Source organism: Heloderma suspectum, chromosome 4, assembly GCF_057233095.1.
Source record: "Heloderma suspectum isolate Gila_16-S chromosome 4, 16-S_ref, whole genome shotgun sequence".
NCBI classification, from domain to species: Eukaryota; Metazoa; Chordata; class Lepidosauria; order Squamata; family Helodermatidae; genus Heloderma; species Heloderma suspectum.
Window position 1 is genome coordinate 186,705,512 of NC_139461.1, and position 20,705 is coordinate 186,726,216.

General features: G+C 42.5%; 1 protein-coding gene across 10 annotated transcripts in view; it reads left to right on the plus strand.

Moving 5' to 3' along the window:
* PTPRC (protein tyrosine phosphatase receptor type C) overlaps positions 1-18,853 on the plus strand; it is a 127,531-nt gene extending 108,678 nt beyond the window's left edge. For 5 of the 10 annotated variants that reach the window (XM_084851522.1, XM_084851523.1, XM_084851525.1 and 2 more), the window contains 12 exons: positions 274-399; positions 1,020-1,177; positions 2,318-2,453; positions 3,744-3,893; positions 4,594-4,684; positions 6,122-6,258; positions 8,726-8,860; positions 10,163-10,285; positions 11,419-11,594; positions 15,053-15,188; positions 17,061-17,168; positions 18,707-18,853. In XM_084851522.1, the coding sequence (XP_084707648.1) occupies positions 274-399; positions 1,020-1,177; positions 2,318-2,453; positions 3,744-3,893; positions 4,594-4,684; positions 6,122-6,258; positions 8,726-8,860; positions 10,163-10,285; positions 11,419-11,594; positions 15,053-15,188; positions 17,061-17,168; positions 18,707-18,718 (1,488 nt within the window). In that variant the 3' untranslated portion in view covers positions 18,719-18,853. Of the gene's footprint in view, positions 1-273; positions 400-1,019; positions 1,178-2,317; positions 2,454-3,743; positions 3,894-4,593; positions 4,685-6,121; positions 6,259-8,725; positions 8,861-10,162; positions 10,286-11,418; positions 11,595-15,052; positions 15,189-17,060 lie in introns of all 10 variants that reach the window. The other 5 variants (XM_084851518.1, XM_084851519.1, XM_084851520.1 and 2 more) reach the window with 1 other exon arrangement.
* The last annotated feature ends 1,852 nt before the right edge of the window (positions 18,854-20,705 follow it).

Sequence of the window (20,705 nt, forward strand, 5' to 3'; positions counted from 1 at the left end):
CACTTGAAGACTGAGGGTGTAAATGTATGTATTTTGTTTCCACTGTTGCCTCTGGTCACCCTAATAACTACTTTAAAATAAAATATGGCAGGTCAGATTTTAATGTGGTAAACCGGAGTGTGCAGCTAAATAATTAACAGCTATCCTTTGGCTATTGGATGGTATAGAAATGTAATAAATAAATATTTTAGCAAGAAGAAATAAAGATGAATGTGAAGGCTCTTTTCAGCCAATAACCCTTGCATTTTCAGTTGATGACCTTTGTCTTTACAGGTCAAATGTGCCAAATACTGGCCAACCATGGAGGAAGAGACAGCGTCTTTTGGAGATATCATTGTGAAGATAAATGAATGCAAAGTGTGTCCTGACTACATCATTCAGAAGTTGCATATCACAAATGTAAGTAAGAATAATAATGCTTGGAGAGGTTTACACACATTCACTCTGTAAACTTTACATCTCTGTAAGATAAGTAGCAATAATAATAATAATAATAATTATCATCATCTCCATATTGCAGAGGGGCTGGCTTGCCTAGGGCCACCTAGGGAGTTCATGGCTGAGGTGACAGGTGAACCAGAGGTTTATTGGCTCACATAGAATCATAGGATCATAGTCTCACAGAACAGTAGGGTTGGAAGGGGCCAACAAGACCGTCAAGTCCAACCCACTGCTCGGTGCAGGAATCCAAGTCATCTCACTCTCATAACCACTGCTCTATGCCTGCTCTTCCACTAATTAGATATTTGCTTTGGGGGAGCAAGGTGGGTGGTGACTACAATGTAATATAAAGATTACATTGTCAGAGTCTTCTAATGAAGTGTCACCTAATGCTATGTGTTTGGGTGGGCAGGTGTGGAAAGCCATCTGCATTCTGCCTCCCCTTCTGGCCAAGCACTATCAACTCAGACAGTGATGATCACCTCTTGCTATGTGGCCTTTTCCACCATTTCTTGCCATTTTACCTTTCATACTGAAATGGCAACAATAAATATTTACACACACACCCCTTTGTCCAGAGAAGGGAAAAGTCAACAGGAAGAGACGTGACCCATATTCAGTTTACAAGCTGGCCAGACCACGGAGTACCTGATGATGCCCATCTCCTTCTCAAGTTACGCCGCAGAGTTAATGCTTTAAGCAACTTCTTTAGTGGCCCAATAGTGGTCCACTGCAGGTAAGATTTAAATGTAAAACAAGCTTTTCTCATAATTTCTGCTATGTGAGGCTTAGGGCCAAAGCATATTTTACTTTAAATTCATAGCACACAGCTAAATCTTTTTAAAATTACTCTAGATTCAGCACAGGGGTCCTGATCAGGATTGGGACCTTAGCATAGGGTGGGGGGCTTTAACTCCCCCCCCATTTGGGGTCCTGCTCTGGATGGGGAGGGGGCACTCCTGCAATATATAAGAGTTTTGCTTTAGTGAATCATTATTTGGCAATATAAATTCAGGCGCAGGGTCAGGAGAGGTCATTCAGAATCAGACCAACTCCTCAACCCTATAACAATATGTTAAAACATTCTCCCTTCTTGTGCTAGTTTAGTATATGCAGGGAGCTTTCTTATACAGGGGAGCATTCGAAAATGTGGTTCCACACCTGCAAAGTGGTGCAATAATTTCTGTCACCTCTTTCTTTCCTGTGGAACTCCCTGCCTTCGAATGTGCACCAACATTGTGTTGCTTCTGGTGCTTCCTGAAGACATCGTTATTTCAAGAGGCCTTCCTTGAGTGACTAGCCGTGGTTTATTAAATTCAGAATTTATTTCTTTGAAAATGTTTTAATTGTTTTAACGTGGTGCTTTATTCTTTTATCTCTGCTGTTCACCGCTCCAAAATATTTTGATGTGGAGCAGTATATAAATATTGTAAATAAATGATAACATAATAGATAGATAGATAGATAGATAGATAGATAGATAGATAGACAGACAGACAGACAGACAGACAGACAGACAGACAGATTTGCATGTCGTTCTCTTGCCTGGATAGACCAGTGAGAAGCTACAAAGAAACTTAAACCAGAGAATGTTACCCTTTATGCGATTTTTTTTTGCACTTATGCTGCCTAAATTAGTGCACACCTCCACAAAGACGATGATGTCAAGAGCATACCGATGTTATTGATATTGACGTTAGGAATATTATGAAGGACTGTGCCACCGAAAGGAGGATCAGGCTTAAGTGCCTGCTTGAGTTCCTTGCACAGCCTTAAAGTTTGATGTCAATGTCTTCCACTTAAGTTGCATCTCTTAATCATCAGCATCTGGACTGACAGTTGTATTCTCTCCTTCACTTCATTGCCACCTGGTCAGTGCTGGTGTCGGGCGCACCGGAACCTATATTGGAATTGATGCAATGCTGGAGGGACTGGAGAGTGAAGGAAGAGTGGATGTCTATGGCTACATTGTAAAGTTACGGCGTCAGCGATGCCTTATGGTGCAAGTGGAGGTGTGTTTCCAGAACTGTATTTATTGGCCAAAAAGAAATTACTGTTGAATTATTGATATCTTGGAATGCATTAGGGAAGATGCCAAGATGGAAGATTCACTTTTCCTCAGATACAATTGCTAAAGCCTAGTCAGTGCTCCATCTGGTAGGGAGATTGCATAGCCAGGAAGGTACGCTAGCACTTCATTTCCCTTTAGCTTCTCTCTTGGGAAATCTAAAAGTATTGTATTCCCAGGCTGCCCAGTTTATTCCTTTGATCAAAAGTGAATATTGCTAGTGAAACATCATTTTGGCTGGGTTTGCACAATCAGCCGGGGAAACTACACAATATGGGTTGTTTCCCCCAACCCCTACTACAAGCCATGGGTTGTGGGGTCTGTCAGAAGCCATCCCTGCCATGCTGCACCCTGGGGGTAATTAAGCAAATGGCAGGCACACGCAGTGGAAACAACATGTGAACCCAGCCAGAATGCTGGAGACAGTCCACACATTATATTATTTTATATTGGGGTGAGCAACCTTCTGTCAACAGCAATCTTTTTTCTGTCATTATCCCCCATGGATAATCTGTCAGGAGCTGCATATCAGGGGCAGAGTCAAAAGTGGGTGGGTCACCTCTTTTCTCTTTCTCCCTTACTCTTTTCCCTGTATTTCTGACACCCCCTTTCCCCCCTCTCCCTCTTCTTTCCCACACGGCAGGCTACCAAGGAAGGGACAGTTCGCTGTTGCCAGAGGTCTGAACTAATTGTGTGCAGAGGGCTTTTGAAATTAGGCTGAGGGCCACAGGTTGCCCACCCCTGTAATTTAGATGTATGCCTAAAGATATTTTAAATGTACACTGAAAAAATGTAAAGCATGAGATCGTATTAAGCATGAATTTGCAAACACATGTATCATACAAGTACACTTATTAGGGAGCTGTGATTGGTTACATCTCCCTGTTGAGCATACTCAGGTGTTTGGCTTTACCTCTGCATAATGTGTGGAATATTCCTTACCTTTGTTACATTTGGAGAAGTCCACTGAGGTTTTACTAGGTGTGCTGCACAATTATATGCATGTTTATTCAGAAATAAGCCCCACTGAATTCAAGGGGACTTACTCCCAGATAACTCTGAAAAAGTTGCACATTTACTTAGAAGCAAGCCCTACCAAACGCATTCAGCCTTGAGCTGTTAGAGAGCAAGATTTCTTTAGAATAATTTGACTCTGTACAATTTTGTATTTAGGGAATGTTACATGTCATTCTTTTGACTGCAACTTTTGCTTTCTGAAATCTTCCCAATCTAGGCACAGTACATCTTGATCCATCAAGCTTTGGTTGAATACATGCAGTTTGGTGAAACAGAGGTCACTATCTCAGAACTGCACAACAACCTTAATCACCTGAAGAAAAGAGATACTCCCTGTGATCTATCTCTGTTGGAAGCTGAATTCCAGGTAAATCGCGTCTCTCTCGGCTCTCCAGTCTTAGGGCATCTCTATAGCAGCCTAAAATTCTGCATTTAAAACAGGGCTTTCTGCTTCCATTTTAAATGCAGGATCACAAATACTCCCTTTTTCAGGTGCTTCCTTTTCCCCCTCCCCTTTCCCCCTCCTTCTCCCCGTCTTGCATTATCTTTCATTGATCTCACTCCTCTTCTTGCTCTCTTCCTCTTTTCATGGAGGGAACTCAAGCAGAACACAATGGGGTAATTTGATAGCTCATTATCTGCAATCTATTTTAAAATGGATTTAGTGCAGGAGTTGTCCTGGAGGTTCACGACGTCATGTAAAGAGCCTGCAAACTTCCATGAGAGAGCCATTTCAATTGCAGGAGAAAAGCTCCATGTGAAGAAGCCCCTAATGGAAAAGATAACTACTTTTCATTATTTAGTTTTAAGCTGGGTATATAGTCTCCTCCTCTTGGGAATTTTCTTTCACATTTAAATTCCTCCTAAGTGTGAATTGCCAAGACATGACACTGATAGCAGAGTAAAACTAAAGTAAAGGGACCATAATACTGTGGGATGATTTTAAGTGTCTTACTGTGGGATGATTTTAAGTGTCTTACCGTGGGATGATTCTACTTAAACTTCTCTTAATAAAGTGCTTTTATTTGGAGTATGCTCTGTAATCCTTAATGTCTCTCTTTTTTTAGAGGCTGCCAGCATATAAGAACTGGCAGTCACAGAGAGCTGGCAAGAGAGATGAAAATAAAAGTAAAAACCGGAGTTCAACAGTTATTCCATGTGAGTATTTCAGGGGTTAACTTGCAAGCAGCAGGTTTCTTTTATTTTTTAAAAGTATAAATTGAAGATTAAAAATTTAAAATACACTTCAAATACCACTTAGTTCCTTTGCAAAGCTCTTGTTCATCTTCTGTGGTTGTATCAGAGTCAAGTGTCAGTCCATGTAATTTCCAAATGTTCATCAACAAAGTCAGTCTTCTTTGAAAAACATCCTTTTTAGTCTCTCTCACATTAACATAATGTTTTCGTTTCTTAGGGCCAAGCTAGATAGGACGACTGAATGCATTTCTGTTGTCTTCAAAATGGTACAAATAAAAGTCACCCCCCCACACACACACACAAATCTGGATCAGGATTGTAGCGCATGGATGGGTGTGTGTATTTAACCCTTTCTTTTCGTGCCATGTTCCCAATAAAAATTGCCACTGAATCTGCTATTTGCTCTGATTGGAAAATCTATCTATCTATCTATCTATCTATCTATCTATCTATCTATCTATCTATCTATACATCTATGTTTTTCATATCAGAACAAATCATAGCTTTGGGGACTGATTTTCATTGGGAACGTGGCGCAGAAGGGGAAGGAGATGGAGATCAGAATTTGACAGTAGGGAGAGACAGGGAGAGGTGGCATGAGAGAGGCTGAATGTGTGCAGGTGCAGTGACGCAGCCTTCCTTGCAGCTGGGAGGAGCACTAAGGATTTTAAAAGGGGAGGAGAGGAGGGAAAGTGGGCTTGAAGGAAGAGAAAGAGAGAGAAGTGTCAACCTGTAGGTATTCTGGGAGAAAAACATGGGCATAAGGGGTAGCAGAGTTGTTTAAGAGGGCACTGGCACTGGACAACCTTAAAGGAAGGGAATAGGAGAAGGTTGGACAAACTAAAGTCATCTATTTCATCTTTGAATATATAAGCCAGTCCATTTATTTCCAGTGTTCAGGCTGTGAGTGCTGTTGCTTATGCAGCCAAAGTGGCACCACCCATGCACAAGAGGGAGGCATCAGAGGCTTACGGGACCCCCACGGTTTGCAGAATTAAAAAAAATCTTCAGAAGAAAAGCCTCGGGTGGGGGGACCCTCCAAAACAGCCTAATGAGGACTTAGTTTGTTAAGTGGCCAAGGAATGCTGACCGAATGTTAGGGGTGGGGTGGGGGGACAGAAAACGAGATGGGAGGAGGAATGGTTGGGGGATGGTTGGCTGACTAGAGCAGTGAACAGGAGCACTCCATTCTGCAACATTTTGATGTACGTGCTGCTTTGATTGTCAAAATTCTGATTTGCGTACTATTCTCATGAGCAGATGTAGCTCTTAACCACACCAGGACTGCTAAATAGTGGTACTTTTTGCACACTTGTGTCCTACGATAGTGATGACTGGGGTCAATCCCCGTGAAAGTATCTAACCGAACGCCTTTGTTCTGGCTACCTTGCTGTGCAGACGACTATAACAGAGTGTTATTCAAACATGAAGAGGAGGGGAGCAGAGAGAGCGAACATGATGCCAGTGAATCCTCGGATGAAGAAAGTGACTGCGACGAGGAGCCCAACAAATATATCAATGCTTCCTTCATAACTGTATGTGTGTTTGGATAACATATCTACCTTTCGTAGGTGTTTAAGTCACATTGTTGTAACTATTCAAAACCATTCAATACAGGATCATTTTATATGCCACAGACAGAACCCTAAAATGAGGTTATTATATTAACTATCAGGAAGGTGAAAAGTTGGATTCTGTCCCCACCTTCAATTAATGCTTATAGGAAGGTAAGAGACCTGCTGGATCAGACCAAACTAGGGTGCCCAGAGATAAAAGATTGCACCAACTTGGATGACTTTAAAAGGGGGGTAGACAAATCCATGGAGGCTGTCAGTGGCTACTACTCATGATGGCTATATGCTACCTCCAGGATCAGAGGCACTATGCCTCTGTATACCAGTTGCTGGGGAACATGGGCAGGAAGGTGCTGTTGTACTCATGTATGCTTGTGTTCTTCCCATTGGGGCATCTGGCTGGCTATTGTGGGAATAGATTGCTGGACTAGTAGATACCTCTTTGGTCTGATCCAGCACAGCTCTTCTTATGTTCTTAAAAGGGGGCTGAGCTCCTGCATCTTCAATAGTTGTGCAGAAGAGGGAATTTCAGCTTCTATGACAAGCTGCGCCTGTTGAAATTCTCCCTTCTAAGCAACTATTAAAGGTGTAGGACTGCCTGTCCTCTTTTGCAAGCCACCATAAACCAAATGGCTATCCAGAACAGCAGCCTCTTTTTCACAGTGGTCAGCCAGAGGCCAATGGGAAGCCCACAAGCAGGACATGATATGAGGCCAGTAGCTCTCCCTGCAGTTGTTCCCTAACAGGAGGGGGCTACTGCCCTCATATCAATTCCTGCTTGGAGGCTTACCAAACAGAACAGGGAGCGTTTTTTGGTACCACAACCCTAAGTGATATAACAGCAAAACAACTGGGTTGAGCTTACTGGTGATAACAGATATTTATCACAAAATCTAATGATAAAGTTCTTTTATTGGTGTAGTTTAAAAGCATACATCTAAACAATAAAAGAGAAGACAATATTATGGTGCTGAAAAAAACGAACCATACCCAAAGTAACCAACACCAAATGGACCACATGCGTTTCGACATACAGTCTTCCTCAGTGGTCTAGTACAATTAGGGCATGGTCTAGTATGTCAAAGGTATGTCAAAGGATGAACAAACGTGTGTGTGCAGCAGACACACTGCATACAACAGATTCCAACAGCATACTGCAGTGTCAAATGTCTGTAATTGTGAGGAATCTGTTGTACACAATGTGTTTTCATACATATGTTTGTTCATTCTTGCTTTTAAACTACACAGATAGAAAAACCTTTATTGTTAGATGTATATATATAGTCACTAGTAAGCCCAACCAGTTGTTTTGCTGTTTGGGAGCATGCCATGGTCACCCATCTAATTGTTCACTCTGATCCTGGAGCTAGTATATATAAAGCCATCATGATTTTAAAAAGTCAGATGGGAAGTGACTGTGACTCAATGTCTATCCAGTCACTGATCCTTTCCATCTGTTTATTAATTCATTAATACTTTCACCATTTATAGTTTTCAGGTACTTTGTCTTTTTATAGGCATATAAATGGATCTATTTCACCTACGAGGGGCACAGGATCCAGCTACAGTTAAACAGTTTTAGGTCATATTGATTTCAGAGAGACCGGGGGGGGGGGGATTTATCCACATGCTTAACTTCCCATTGAAATCAGTGGGACTTAAAAGTGCTTAACTGTGGATGAATCATTTCCATTCAGTATTACATTATATATCTATTTGTATGAATCTGATATGGACAATGCAACAAATATCTCTCTGTCTTCAATGCAATATGAATTGTGTAGACCACGGGTGCAGAACCTCAGGTCTGGGGGTCAAATCCTGGGGTGCCAATCGGGTTTCCCAGATAGCCACACCTCCTTCCCCTGGGACCAGAACCTCCCTCTGACCATCATACATTTGGTGGTTTCCCAGCAGTTTTTCACCCATTCTAAAAGGTTGAAATGCCTCTCCTAAGGCTTAGTTAGAGTTTTAAGCTAAAATATGCTGGTATTTTCACTCACACCCCTTTTGCATTTGGCTCTGCCCTCCACGGGAATGCAGGCCCTGAGAGCTTCTTTGAAATGGAATTCAGCCCCTGGACTGAAAGAGTTTCAACACCCCTTGTGTAGACTCAGGCCCTACCCATTTTGTTGATTAATGCTAATGATGGGTCAACCCACAGTTCTTGATAGGATTTTTGCTTTCTCGGATTTCATATCTCAGGAGCTAAATAAGCCTATATCGATTTACCTCCTCTGTTTTCCTCTCTGATCTCTGCCAACTGAATGATAGATAAATGTATGTTTCCAGCCAAGCCATTGTCTTGGATTTGCCTTTATTTCACAGAGGAATTCAGACAGTTGTTCCCCCTCCCTTAACTTACTATGAAATTAATATCTGCTTAATGACATATGCATCTCCCCCCCACACACATTGTTTTTTACAGGGTTATTGGCTTCAAAATGCAATGATAGCAACACAAGGGCCACTCCCAGAAACCATCAGTGACTTCTGGAATATGGTTTATCAAAGAAAAGTAAAAGTTATTGTTATGCTGACTGAGTTGAAAGATGACACTCAGGTGAGTTAATTTCCGTACATCTGTAATATGACAAGGTGTTTCCTACAGAGAAATCCTGAAATTCAGATTCTCCAAACTGAAATGGAATTCAGTCTTGAAAACTATATCAGTCAAAAAAAGCCATGTAGCCTGATCCCATGCATGTTTACTGAGAGGTAAACAGGTTCCCACTGAACAGGTTCGGACAATTAGAGGGGGAAAGGAAGCCACTGTGGCTTCTTTTCCCCGACCCGCACATGCCATGTGCATGGCTCCTATTTGCGTAATTACCTGCGACGCTGCATCCGAATCTGGTGCGGTGCGCAGTGGGGGTGGCTTCTTATCCACCGATCCATAGCTTGTAGTAGTAAGGGTTGTGTTCAATGAGGCTTCCTAAGTGCACTCACAGGTAAGTATGCATAGGATTGTAGCCTTAGAGCGATCAATCAAGACATATGTCATTGGAAAAAAGCATATGGGATATGGTATAAATGCTCAATGGCTGCTGTTTTGCTTGGAGCATGAATCCTAAGCTTCAACGCTATGATGCTCTTAATGTGCCTGGTACCACTGCTAAATCTGCTGTGTCTTAGGCTCAAGTTTGCTTTGTATGCATAGTGAAGTACTATTACAACTATATCTAACAGAGGGGAATTATCAACCACTATTAGGCCGGATTGACCTGAAGGTATCTGGCCCTTCACATGCACCATTATATTGTGCATTTCCATGCATATGATGCACATACAGTCATCGGTACATATGTGCCTGGAATGAATCTACCCATACACTTTGATCATGATTAACATCTGAGGGTGTCCTTAGAGTGCATCCTCTGAGGGAGATTCAGAGGATGGCAACAAGGGAGAGGACCTTTTCAGTGTTGGCCCCCGTGACTGTGTAACACTCTCCCCAGTGAGACCCACCTGGCACCAACATTGGCATCTTTTCGATGCCAGGTCAAGACTTTCCTCTATATGATGAGCTTTTTATTCTGTACTGATGTTTTATTATGGTATTTTACTGGAAATTGTTTTTAGCTATTTTATATTTTGTGTTTTAATAATTTTGCTGCAAGTCACCTTCAGTAAAGAGAAAGGCAACTAAGAAAATAATAAGAAGAATAATACTCAGCTACATGGCCCCCATATTTTCCACTCACACTAAAGGCTTTTGCTTGTCCTATCTGACCCAAACAACAATGGGATGCTATGTTGACACTCTGGAACATCCAGCTCCAGGCCAGCAAGCCTTTACCTTGCCAGTACCTTCCTACCTGTGTCAGCTCAAATTACCACTGATTTAGCTTTTCTTCACTTCTAGGAACTCTGTGCACAGTACTGGGGAGAAGGACAAAAGACATATGATAGCCTCGTGGTTGAACTGACAGATGTCAACTGTTGTTCCAGTTACTCTATTCGTGCCTTTGACCTAACTCATGTGAAGGTAAAATAAGACTTGTTTCCAACCTCCTCCCCCACATTTTTGTTGCATTTTCCAAAGCTGAGAGAAAGAGAGAGAGAGAGAGAGAGAGAGAGAGAGAGAGAGAGAGACTGACTTACGGTGGAATCCCATACATTTATACTCGGAAGCAATCCTTATTGAATTCAATGGGACTTACTCCCAGATAAGTATAGGATTACAGCCTAAAAGCAGGTCTTTGCTTTCTTTTGTGCATTTGCTGTGATTTCATACTATATTAGACATATCTGAGTTTTATTCTAAATTTGTGAATGAGAAAATAGGAGCAGGGCAGAACCATATCCTTGCTGTCTGCACCACCTTGGCATTATTGTTGTGGTGTAGGAGGTGCCACACCACAATGAAAATTTTCATATCCAGAACCTATGGCGGGCAGGGGAGGGCACTAAAAGGATATGTCCTGCCTGGCTTGGATATAAACAATAATTTTGTTAATGAGATTTGAAATGGTATGAAAGAGGGATTGCTCACCGTAGTATTCAATTTTTCAGTCCCTCTTTTAAAAGCAGTCTTCAAAAAGGACCACTTTTAACTACGTTGCTTTTAACTATGTCTATCTTTCTGCTTTTCTGTCTCTTGTCTTCCCTCCTCTCTTTCTCCTCTTCCTCTCCTCTCCATCTATCTCCTTCTAAAAATAATAATCTTAATTTCAAAAATAGTGATGGTGCAACTGGTCTGACCCAACTTTTGAAGACTGAGGGTGTAAATTTATTTATTTTGTTGTTACTGTTGCCTCTGGTCACCCTAATATGTACTTTAAAAAAAGAAATGGCAGCTCAAGTTTTTATGTGGTAAACTGGAGCTTGCAGGGATGTAATTAAAAGCTACCCTTTTACAGAGTTCGGTAGTTCCTAGGGTTTTTAGCTAATCTTCAAAATATTTTAATGAGACATTGTTTAGGTCTTTTGCTTGTCTGTTTTCTTAGAGGGTGAATAATGGATTAGCTCAACTTCTTCATAACGAATCTCCAGATATATATTTTGTTCTGTGTGGGTGCAATTAATTACATTCTCTAAATGGCTGTCAGCTATATGACTTTTATTTTCTCTGGGTTGCTTGGTTTTTGAAGAGTCTCTCTATGTATCTGTTTCTTGCAGAGGAAAGAAACCCGAAAAGTGTTTCAGTATCAGTACCATAAATGGAAAGGCTTTTCTTTCCCAGAAAGCCCTGAAGAAATAATCACCATGATCCAGAATCTCAGACAGAAGCTTCCACCACCAACAGCTGAAGCAAATATGTCCAGCAAGAATGTTCCAATGGTCATTCACTGCCGGTGGGTGTAGACTTTGGAGATATTTTAACAAGTTCTGAGACTAATTTTGGTTTGATTTTTTTTGTTGTTTTGGTCATGTATTCAGAACTCTTGGTTTTGCTTTGCCTGGGTCACACTGTCAGTTGTCATACCTTGTTGCTGTTACATCTGCTCCCACCCCCCAAACATGCATCCATTGTGTGGTAAGAATGACTGTGGATCTTTAAAACTGCTAATGAAATTATCGCTGGTCAGATGAACTGGTCCTGTTCAGAGACTGCTGTGAAGAAGACCTGCTGGCTGCTTCTGTCCATTGAGAAAACAACACCAGAAGAATTCTGGTCTTCATTTGCAGTCAGATCAAGGGTCCATCTAGGGCAGAGGCGGGCAGAAGGTAGATCTCTAGATGTTGGGAGTTTGAAGTCTTAAACATTTCTGACCGTTACCCATGGCAGGGGCTTATGGAAGTTGAAATCCAAAACATCTGGAGATCTACTTTGTGCTTACCCTGATATAGGCCAGCCTTCCCCCACCTGGTGCCCTCCAGATGTTCTGGAGTACAACTCCCATCATTCCTAGCCATCAGCCATGTTGGCTAGGGCTGATGAGGATTGTAATCCAAAACTGATGGAAGGCACCAGCTTGGGAAAGCCTGATCTAGTCTAATGTCCTGTTTCCCTACAATATCCACCCAAAGGCCCCTGGAAAGTCACAAAGGAAGGCTTGAAGGCTATAGCCTTACTTCACTGTTGTCTCTGAAGCAACTGATGTTTAATACCTCTCAAAGTGGAGGTTCCACAACAGCCATCATGATTAAAAGCCATGGGTGGACCTATCATCCATTCATTGTTCTAATCCCCCTTCAAAACCATCTAAGCTGGTGGCTGTAACCACATTTTATGTCACAATTATGTGACTTGTGAAGAAGTTCTTTCTTTTGTCTGACCTGACTCTCCTGCCAATTTCATTTACTACCCCTAGTGATCTAGTATTATGGGACAGAGGGGGGAATGTTCCCTCCGTCCATTTTCTCCATGCATATTTTTATAGACCTCCATCATGGCTGCCATATCTTTTTCTCTCAAGTAAACACATTAACTTTTCCTTGTAAGGAAAGTGCTCCAGCGTCTTATCATTTAGTTGCCCCTTCCTTCCCTTTTTCCAGCTGTACTCCTAATGTGGCTACACCATTGTTATACATAAAGGCATTGTGACACTGGCTGTCTTGTTCTCTATCCATTTCCACATAATCACACCAATTTGACATTTTCCTTGAGCTATCCACCATGACCACAAGATCACTTACCTGCTTATTCACCACCAGTTCACATATACATCCTGAAGTTAGGATGTTTTCATCATTGTACAGTTTCTTACCCTGAACCTCATTGCTATTTAATTTAGGGATGTACAAAAGTCACTTACCTTTTGACGAAATGTGATTCGAGGTGGGGGGGAGGCGCCCCGTCCCTCCCTCCGAAATTCTGGCCGGGGGGGAGGTGCCCTGTCCCTCCCGCCCGAAATTCTGGCTGGGGGGGGAGGCGCCTCGTCCCTCCCCCCTGAAATTCTGGCCGGGGGGGAGGTGCCCCATCCCTCCCGCCGCGAATCCTGGCCGGCTGGGTCTGCAAATGGCGGCGGCCATAGCCGCCGCCATTTGCGTCCCTGCAGTCAGCCATGATAGGCTACGTAAATGTTTACGTAGCCTATCACGGCTGAGTAAATAAAAAACCAAAAAAACATGCGTACGCAAATGGCGGCACCCATGGGCCCCGCCATTTGCATTCCTTATTTTGGCATGTCTAGTCTAAGTAAACATTTACGTAGACTACGGCAAAAATAAGGGGAACGCAAATAGCGTAGTTATAAATAGCGTCCCGCCATTTGCGTACGCGCAGTTTTTTTTTTCTTACTCAGCCGTGATAGGCTACGTAAACATTTACGTAGCCTATCACGGTATTTTTTAAAAATCTAGTCGTCATAGGCTACGTAAATCTTTACATAGCCTATCACATTTTTTTTTTTTTTACTGGAAATGGCGGCGGCAGCAGCCGGTCAGAAGACCGGCCGCCGCCGAACTGCTGCCGAACCGCCGCTGGAGCCGCTGCCGCCAGGGAGATTCACCCAAGGTAAGTCCAGTCCCGGGGGGGTGGCGGGGGTGGCAGACCGTTTCGCCACCGATTTCAGGGGGCCGAATGCGCTGGCATTCGGCCTCCCCAAGATTCGTGGCGAAATTCTCTGACATCCCTAATTTCGTTGCCCCTTCACCCAGTTTGGAGAGAACCTTCTAGAGCACTTCAAAATCTTCTTGGATTTTCACTGTCTTGAATAATTTGGTGTCCTTGACAAACAGGGCTAATTCACTACTCAGAAAAACAGAAGAAAAAATGTTCTCAAGTTCCAGAAAAAAGTTTGAATGAACCCGATGCGTTTAAGAAAGAGGTTTCTTTCTTCAGGGGCCACTTGAATATCTTAAAAGGTCTTGCAGCGCAAGTAGAAACAGAGGAAGAATTAGCAAGACTTTTAAAGATATACGAGTCGCCCCCGATTAAGGACATGTCTTTCTGAAATGCATCAGGCTTATTAAAGCTGTAGAGAATGTTTTCTCTTCTTGAGAATGTTTTCTCTTCTATTTCTTGGCATTATTAGTGTGTTTCCTTCTCATTGGTTATTTAGTTCACTACTCACCCTTGACTCCAAATAATTTATGAAGAAGTTCAATAGTGCCAGTCCTAGTACAGTTTCTTGGGAACCCCAATACTTACTTTCCTTTATTGTGAGAATTGTCTATTTACTCCAGCCCTCTGCTTCCTATTCTTCAGTCAGTTGCTAATGGATGAGGGGAGCTGTTCTCTTATCTCATTACTGCTAAGCTTACTCAAAAATCTTTTATTAGGGACTTCATAATGTCTCATTTTGTTGTTGTTGCTTTATATATATGCTGAATCCAGCAGCTGAGTGTGCTGTACTATGTTAGGCTGCAGATGCAGCCAGTGAAAAAATGCCACTGCCCAATTCTGCCTGGCCTTCTGCCCTCATTAAGCCTCTGATACAGTTGATATCTGGATGTTCATTTATCATCTTGAATACGTGCTTAGTTATTCAAGGTAGTTTTCAAGATGATAAATGAACATCCAGATATCAACTGTCTCAGAGGCTTAGTCAGGGGAGAGTGGTACTGTTGCAAGTATACATACATTACATAATTTAACATTTTTTTTAATAAGTGTCAATATAGTATGTACCCTTTGATATCAGTTTTGTGATCCTGTTCAGGCTGTACACAATGATAGGTGCCCATGTCAACCCACCCAGTTCTACTCCTGACATTGCACTCTGGCTTGTAGTGAGGTGCAGGAGAAAGCCTTGGGGTTGTGCATCCTCTTCTCCTGCCATATAGAACGCTGAACCTATGAAACATCCTACCATCCTGTTTCTGCCATGGACTAACACTACTGATTTCCTGGAATGTCATTTTGTAGTGATGGTTCCCAGCAAACAGGAACATTTTGTGCCTTGCTGAACCTCTTGGAAAGTGCTGAGACTGAAGGTATAATAGATGTTTTCCAAGTTGTGAAATCTCTTCGCAGAGCCAGGCCAGGAATGGTTGCCTCCTTTGTAAGTAAATAATAATACAAGTTAGTTGGGATTCTCCCTCTCCTTTTTCTTCTTCTAAATATGATTTATTCTGCAGTAATACTATGTGTCACTACAGTTCAGTAGGTGGATTGAGTCTTTCTTTCTTTCTTTCTTTCTTTCTTTCTTTCTTTCTTTCTTTCTTTCACGCTGCAATCCTATACACATTTACCCAGGAGTAAGTTCTACTGAAGTTAATAGGACTTACTTCTCAGTAGACATGCATACAGTTGCACTGTTAAAATACTACTCTGCTTTTCTACCACAGTATCTAGGGTGGCTAGAAAAAATAGCTTAATATAATAAAAAATACAATAATCAAACAACTAAAGCATCAAATAAAATAGTTAGAATAAAACAGCAGCAAAGCAGTAACCAAAAGGATGTTATACTTAGGGATGTGTGAACATACCCCAGCTTGAGTCCTCCGGGCACCCACTGAAGCGCCGCCCTCGCCCACCCCCCCAGACCCATAGTCAAGCCCTCATGAGCTTGGCAAGTCACTCGCACTCACCACGATCCCATCCAGAGAGCACCCACCATTTTGCCACCTTTTTTCTGCATAAAAAAGGGAGTTTAAAAATGTGCATATTTAGATATGCGCAGTTTGGGGACTGGGAAAGCTTGATATGCTTTTAGAGAAAGGCCATCTCTAAACTTTGTGGGGCACCCAGAGTGGAACCTCTGAGGAAGACCTCAGTTAGCAAGCAGGTGCATTTGAAGCCTCAGCCATACGTTTTAGAGCAATTGAAAATGTATCATGATTCAACTTGTTCAGACGTAACTCTAAACTATGGTTTAGTGTTACATGAACAAGGCTGGGTTAACCTTGGGCTTATGCACTCCCACTCCCCTCTTCTCCTCCAGTGCAGCCATATGGAAGAGATCAAAAGCTTTTGTTTCTCTATTTAACTAATAACAGTTCAGCATTACGGGGAAACTGTGGTTAGTTTTAACTATGGTTTACTGAAACAAGCCAGCTTCAAACTATAGTTTATGATGCTGGTTTGTTTCAATAAAAAAATAGTTAACTACAGTTTAGGGGTTTGGACCTGATGCTAAACTGCAGTTATTTGAAAATGGAAGTGAAAGCTTCCAGTCTCCTGCCAGCCATGCCAGGGAGAGCTCATGAGCTTGAGGCTCACTCAGCACCATTCACATAACGCTAAACTATAATTCAGCATTATGTTGGAACAAGGTCACTTACTGGAATGAGATGTAATTATGTTTTCTCTAATCAGCCCCCCACCCCACCCCTATTTCCTAAATGGTAATTTAATGTTTGCATTCAGTTCTGTACCTGAGACGCTGCTGGGTCTGACTGGCAGGTAGTTTTGCTCCAATGGTTGTTTGGCTCCAACTGTTGCCTTTGTCTCCCTGGCCGAACAACCCCTTCACATTGCAGAGGATTCTCAGACATGTTCTAGGGCACATACCTAAATGTGTAGGGGGCACTTTCTGGGCTTGTTGTGCTCCTCACTGTTGCCCATTTCTTGAACACACCCACACTGTGCTATTGCTGTGCACTGCAGGGGAAGATGAGTAGTGACAGGCAGGCTGTTTTCCAAGGTGGCTTGCCTGCAATTACTGATCTTCTATTTGAGGAACCCACAGTAAGCTTCTGAGGAACCTTGGGTTCCCTCTAACCTGGTTTGACAGCGGCTGTTTGAAGAATGATGGATGGTAGTGGGCTGGTAAGCCCAGGCACCACACCTTGCCTGACTTCTACCTTTCTGTGTGCCTCACCTTCCTCCCACTCAGTAAAGCCACCTGGGGAAGGAAAAAGAGCATAGGACATGTTGGTGTATATACTAACTCTTTTTGGTTTGTTTGTTTTGTTTTAATCCGATTTAGGAAGATTATCAGTTTCTATATGATGCTATTGCTAGCATGTATCCTGCCCAGAATGGACAACTGCAAAACACCCAATGCCCAGAACACAAAGTTGATATTCCAAATGAGGTAAAGAAAGAAGAGGAAGCTAACTCGGTTACAATTGATCTCTCTGTTCCAGTTCAAGAAACTGGGAATGATGTGGAAATGTGTGACGATTCCAAAGCCAAGGAGGGCTCTAGGCAAGCAGAAAGTTCTTCTAATGGACCCACAAATCCAGTTTTAACTGAAATAGTCTAGAATCCTTTTGAATCCTTCCAATTGACAGTCTCTGTACATGTGCAGTAAATTTAAAGCAAAAAGAGAAATGGGTGTTTCCTTCAGAAACCCAATCTCTTACTGCTTTAGAGAAAAGTTTTCATAAAATACTGAAACTATTGTTTTCTCCCAAGGCACTGTGAATTTTGTGTGTTTTTGTGTGTGTAGGTTTGCCATTTTTAATTGTTTGGTATAAGTTGTACTCTTTAATATTTTTTAAATGTATAGCATTGGGCTATTTTTTAACGGGCTTTTACATAGCAGCAAAGAAGGAAAGAAAATCTACTATTTTGCATTTTTAACAAGAAAGAAAATAGCTAGTACACAGATCAGATACCTATCACCAATTATATTCAGTCATAAGTGTAAATATCCAGACAGGTATCCAAAGCATGACACAACCAGCAGTGTAGTGGAACCAGGGCTCAAAGGGCTGCAGTGCTGACACTTTTTTTATTAGCAGGGACACTGTCATCAACTGCCACCCCCTCAGACTTTCTAGTTTCCCATGAACTGAGTTGTAATTCTCAGAGTAGCTTGGAGGAAATGAATGTTCCCAGCCGCTATAATTCTCTTTGTAATGCAAAGTATTTTGTGGGTGGCTTGGTCTTGTGGGCAGTTACAAAGGAATTGTTCCTGGTGGAGAGGGAAACTGCTAGAAGTGGTTTGTTGATAGAGATCAAGATAGCTGCCTGCATTTTTGGACTCTCCTTGGGGGCGTGGCTATGGGGTTAGAACCCTAGTTCTGCATGTCCGGGGGGGGGGGGGGGACGACGACATTCCACCATGACACACTTTTAAGTTTAGGACAGTTTAAAAATGTGATATGGCAGGAGGGTTTACTAATCAAAGAGGCAAAATGATTTTAAAAATCGCATTGGCCATGCCCAAGCCAATGTTCTTTGGATCACAGCAAGAATTTACGCCCCCCCATGGGACAATAAGCCCTCCTTATTCGCTCCAGTGAGCAAAAGGTAGCTGTGGTGTAAATATGGAGCACATAAAGCGCAATGCCCGTTGCAGATAATGGAGCATTCCTTGATATTGAACCGAATAACCTGAGATCCTGCAGAGCCCCATAAGTATACTGAAGCCCATATAGATTGTAGGATAATAGACTATAATATCATGGTTTATTATCCCACCCATGGTCATTGTGATAATAGACCATAATTTCATGAGCAAATGTTTATTAAGCAAAGATACATATGACAGATCCATTGTATGAACTGGATTAGCACAAACCAGGGCACTGAAACTGTGGAATGGGCATTAACAAATAGCAAAATTCTGATGAACTTCAGGCTTGCATACTTAAAACTGGCCTCAAGATGTCACTGTTTTCACAGAAATTCACCTGACTGTTCCCGTCTGAATCTCCAAAAAGCTCGATGAGTTATGAACACTGAAAGTTTTTCAGAATGCTGGAGAAACATTGTTCAGTTGACATTTTGATTCAACTTGTTAGCACAGCTGAATTTAAAAAAATAATAATACTCTGGCTTGCATGGTATTTTTCTTACAAGATGTTTCCCTCTCTTCTCCAGATTCTTGTATATGCTATGTTTTCTGAAGGTTTGTTGCAGGCTTCAGAAGTATTATATGAAAAAAACAGTTTTATATATTATATTTCTGATCACTTCTACTTTGAAATAAAAATAATGTATCAGCTTAAAAAAAATCCCCAGTCCCTTACATACAAAATGTGAGGTCAGTTGAAAATAGGTTGTTGTTGTTTTACAGTTTAGCATAAACGGATGGTTTAGATAACACAAAATGGGCCAGGGCCAAAGTAGAACTGACAGGGAGATGAGATGTAGGATGTACATGGGGTTGTTGCACTGGGTGAGGGAAATATTCAATGGTTTTGGGGGAAAAAACCTGTTGAGAGGTCCACGGAACTACCAGGGATGCCTTTCCCCAGTCTAGCTCCTGGCGAAGACCAAGGCTATTTCAGTTACAAAACCAGGTCAAAAGCCAGCCTGAAATGGATCCAGAAAACCCAGTAATTGATGTGCAGTCAGGGTTGGAATGGATGCAACTCAAGTGACTATCTGCAAAGTGCCTTGCAGATGGGTCACAGTAGGCCACCAAGGGATCCTTCAATTTATCTCAAGGTCCTGCCTATAAAAAGCCTCCCACCATTCAGAGGAGCTCATCTGGCCAACTCTGCATAGATGCAATGGTGGCGGCATGGTAAAATTTCTTTGCCACTGTCACTAGTATGAGTAGGCACTAAGATGGGCTCTAATTTGTATTCGGTCCAAGCTGTTTCCTCATTCCAGAGGTTGGCCAGCAGTAGCAGTGGAGGAAGGAAAGGCCGGAAATTGGATCAAGGAAAGGAAGATAGTGGAAAAGACAGCTGCCTGTCTGCTTCAAGTGCCTGAAGATGTACCGGTTCCCATGGAACTACACTGTTTGTCCACCAGGTTGTGCTAAAACTTTTCAAACGTAAGATAATCTTTAAAAATGCACTGAAACGAAAGAACAGCGGGATGAAAAGCGTCTCGCAGCCCACAGGCCTTGGTGCAACTGACAGTGGGATTAACTCTGTTGTACCTTTTGTGTGTGTTTGTTGGTTTGCTGAAAAGCCTTTTGGACCTGCTTCCAGTTCAGTCCTTGTGAAGATGATCTGGCTCAGGACTTCGTAGCTAAGTTTAACTTGCTGTGATCTGATGAGTCTAGAGTAGGGATGGACGAAAGTCCCTTACCTGTTCTCGAAGCTTGCTTTGCGGTGGGGGGGAGGCGCTTCGGTTCTCCCCCCCGAAGTTCAGGCGAGGGGGGGGGAGGCACCCCGCCTCACCCGGCTGAAATTCAGGCTGAGGGGGAGGCGCCCCATCCCTTGCCGGCGAAACTCAGGCTGGGTAGAAGCGCCCCGTCTACCTTGCCGCGAAAAAAAAAGTAAAAACACACACACACGCACACACACATCCGTGATAGGCTACGTAACGATTTACGTAGCCTATCACGGCTAGATTTCCAAAGTCAGCCATGATAGGCTACGTAAATCGTCACGTAGCCTATAACGGGTGACTTTGAAAAAAAAAAAGCGCGTACACAAATGGCGGCGGCCCATGGGCGCCGCCATTTGCGTTCCTTATTTTGGCACGTCTAGTCTACGTAAAGATTTATGTAGACTACGGCGAAAATAAGGGAACGCTATTTGCGTTGCCCTTATTTTCGCCATAGTCTACGTAAATCTTTACGTAGACTAGACGTGCCAAAATAAGGAATGCAAATGGCGGCACCCATGGGCCGCCGCCATTTGCATATGCGCTTTTTTTCCCCCCAAAGTCACCCGTGATAGGCTACGTGACGATTTACGTAGCCTATCACGGCTGACTTTGG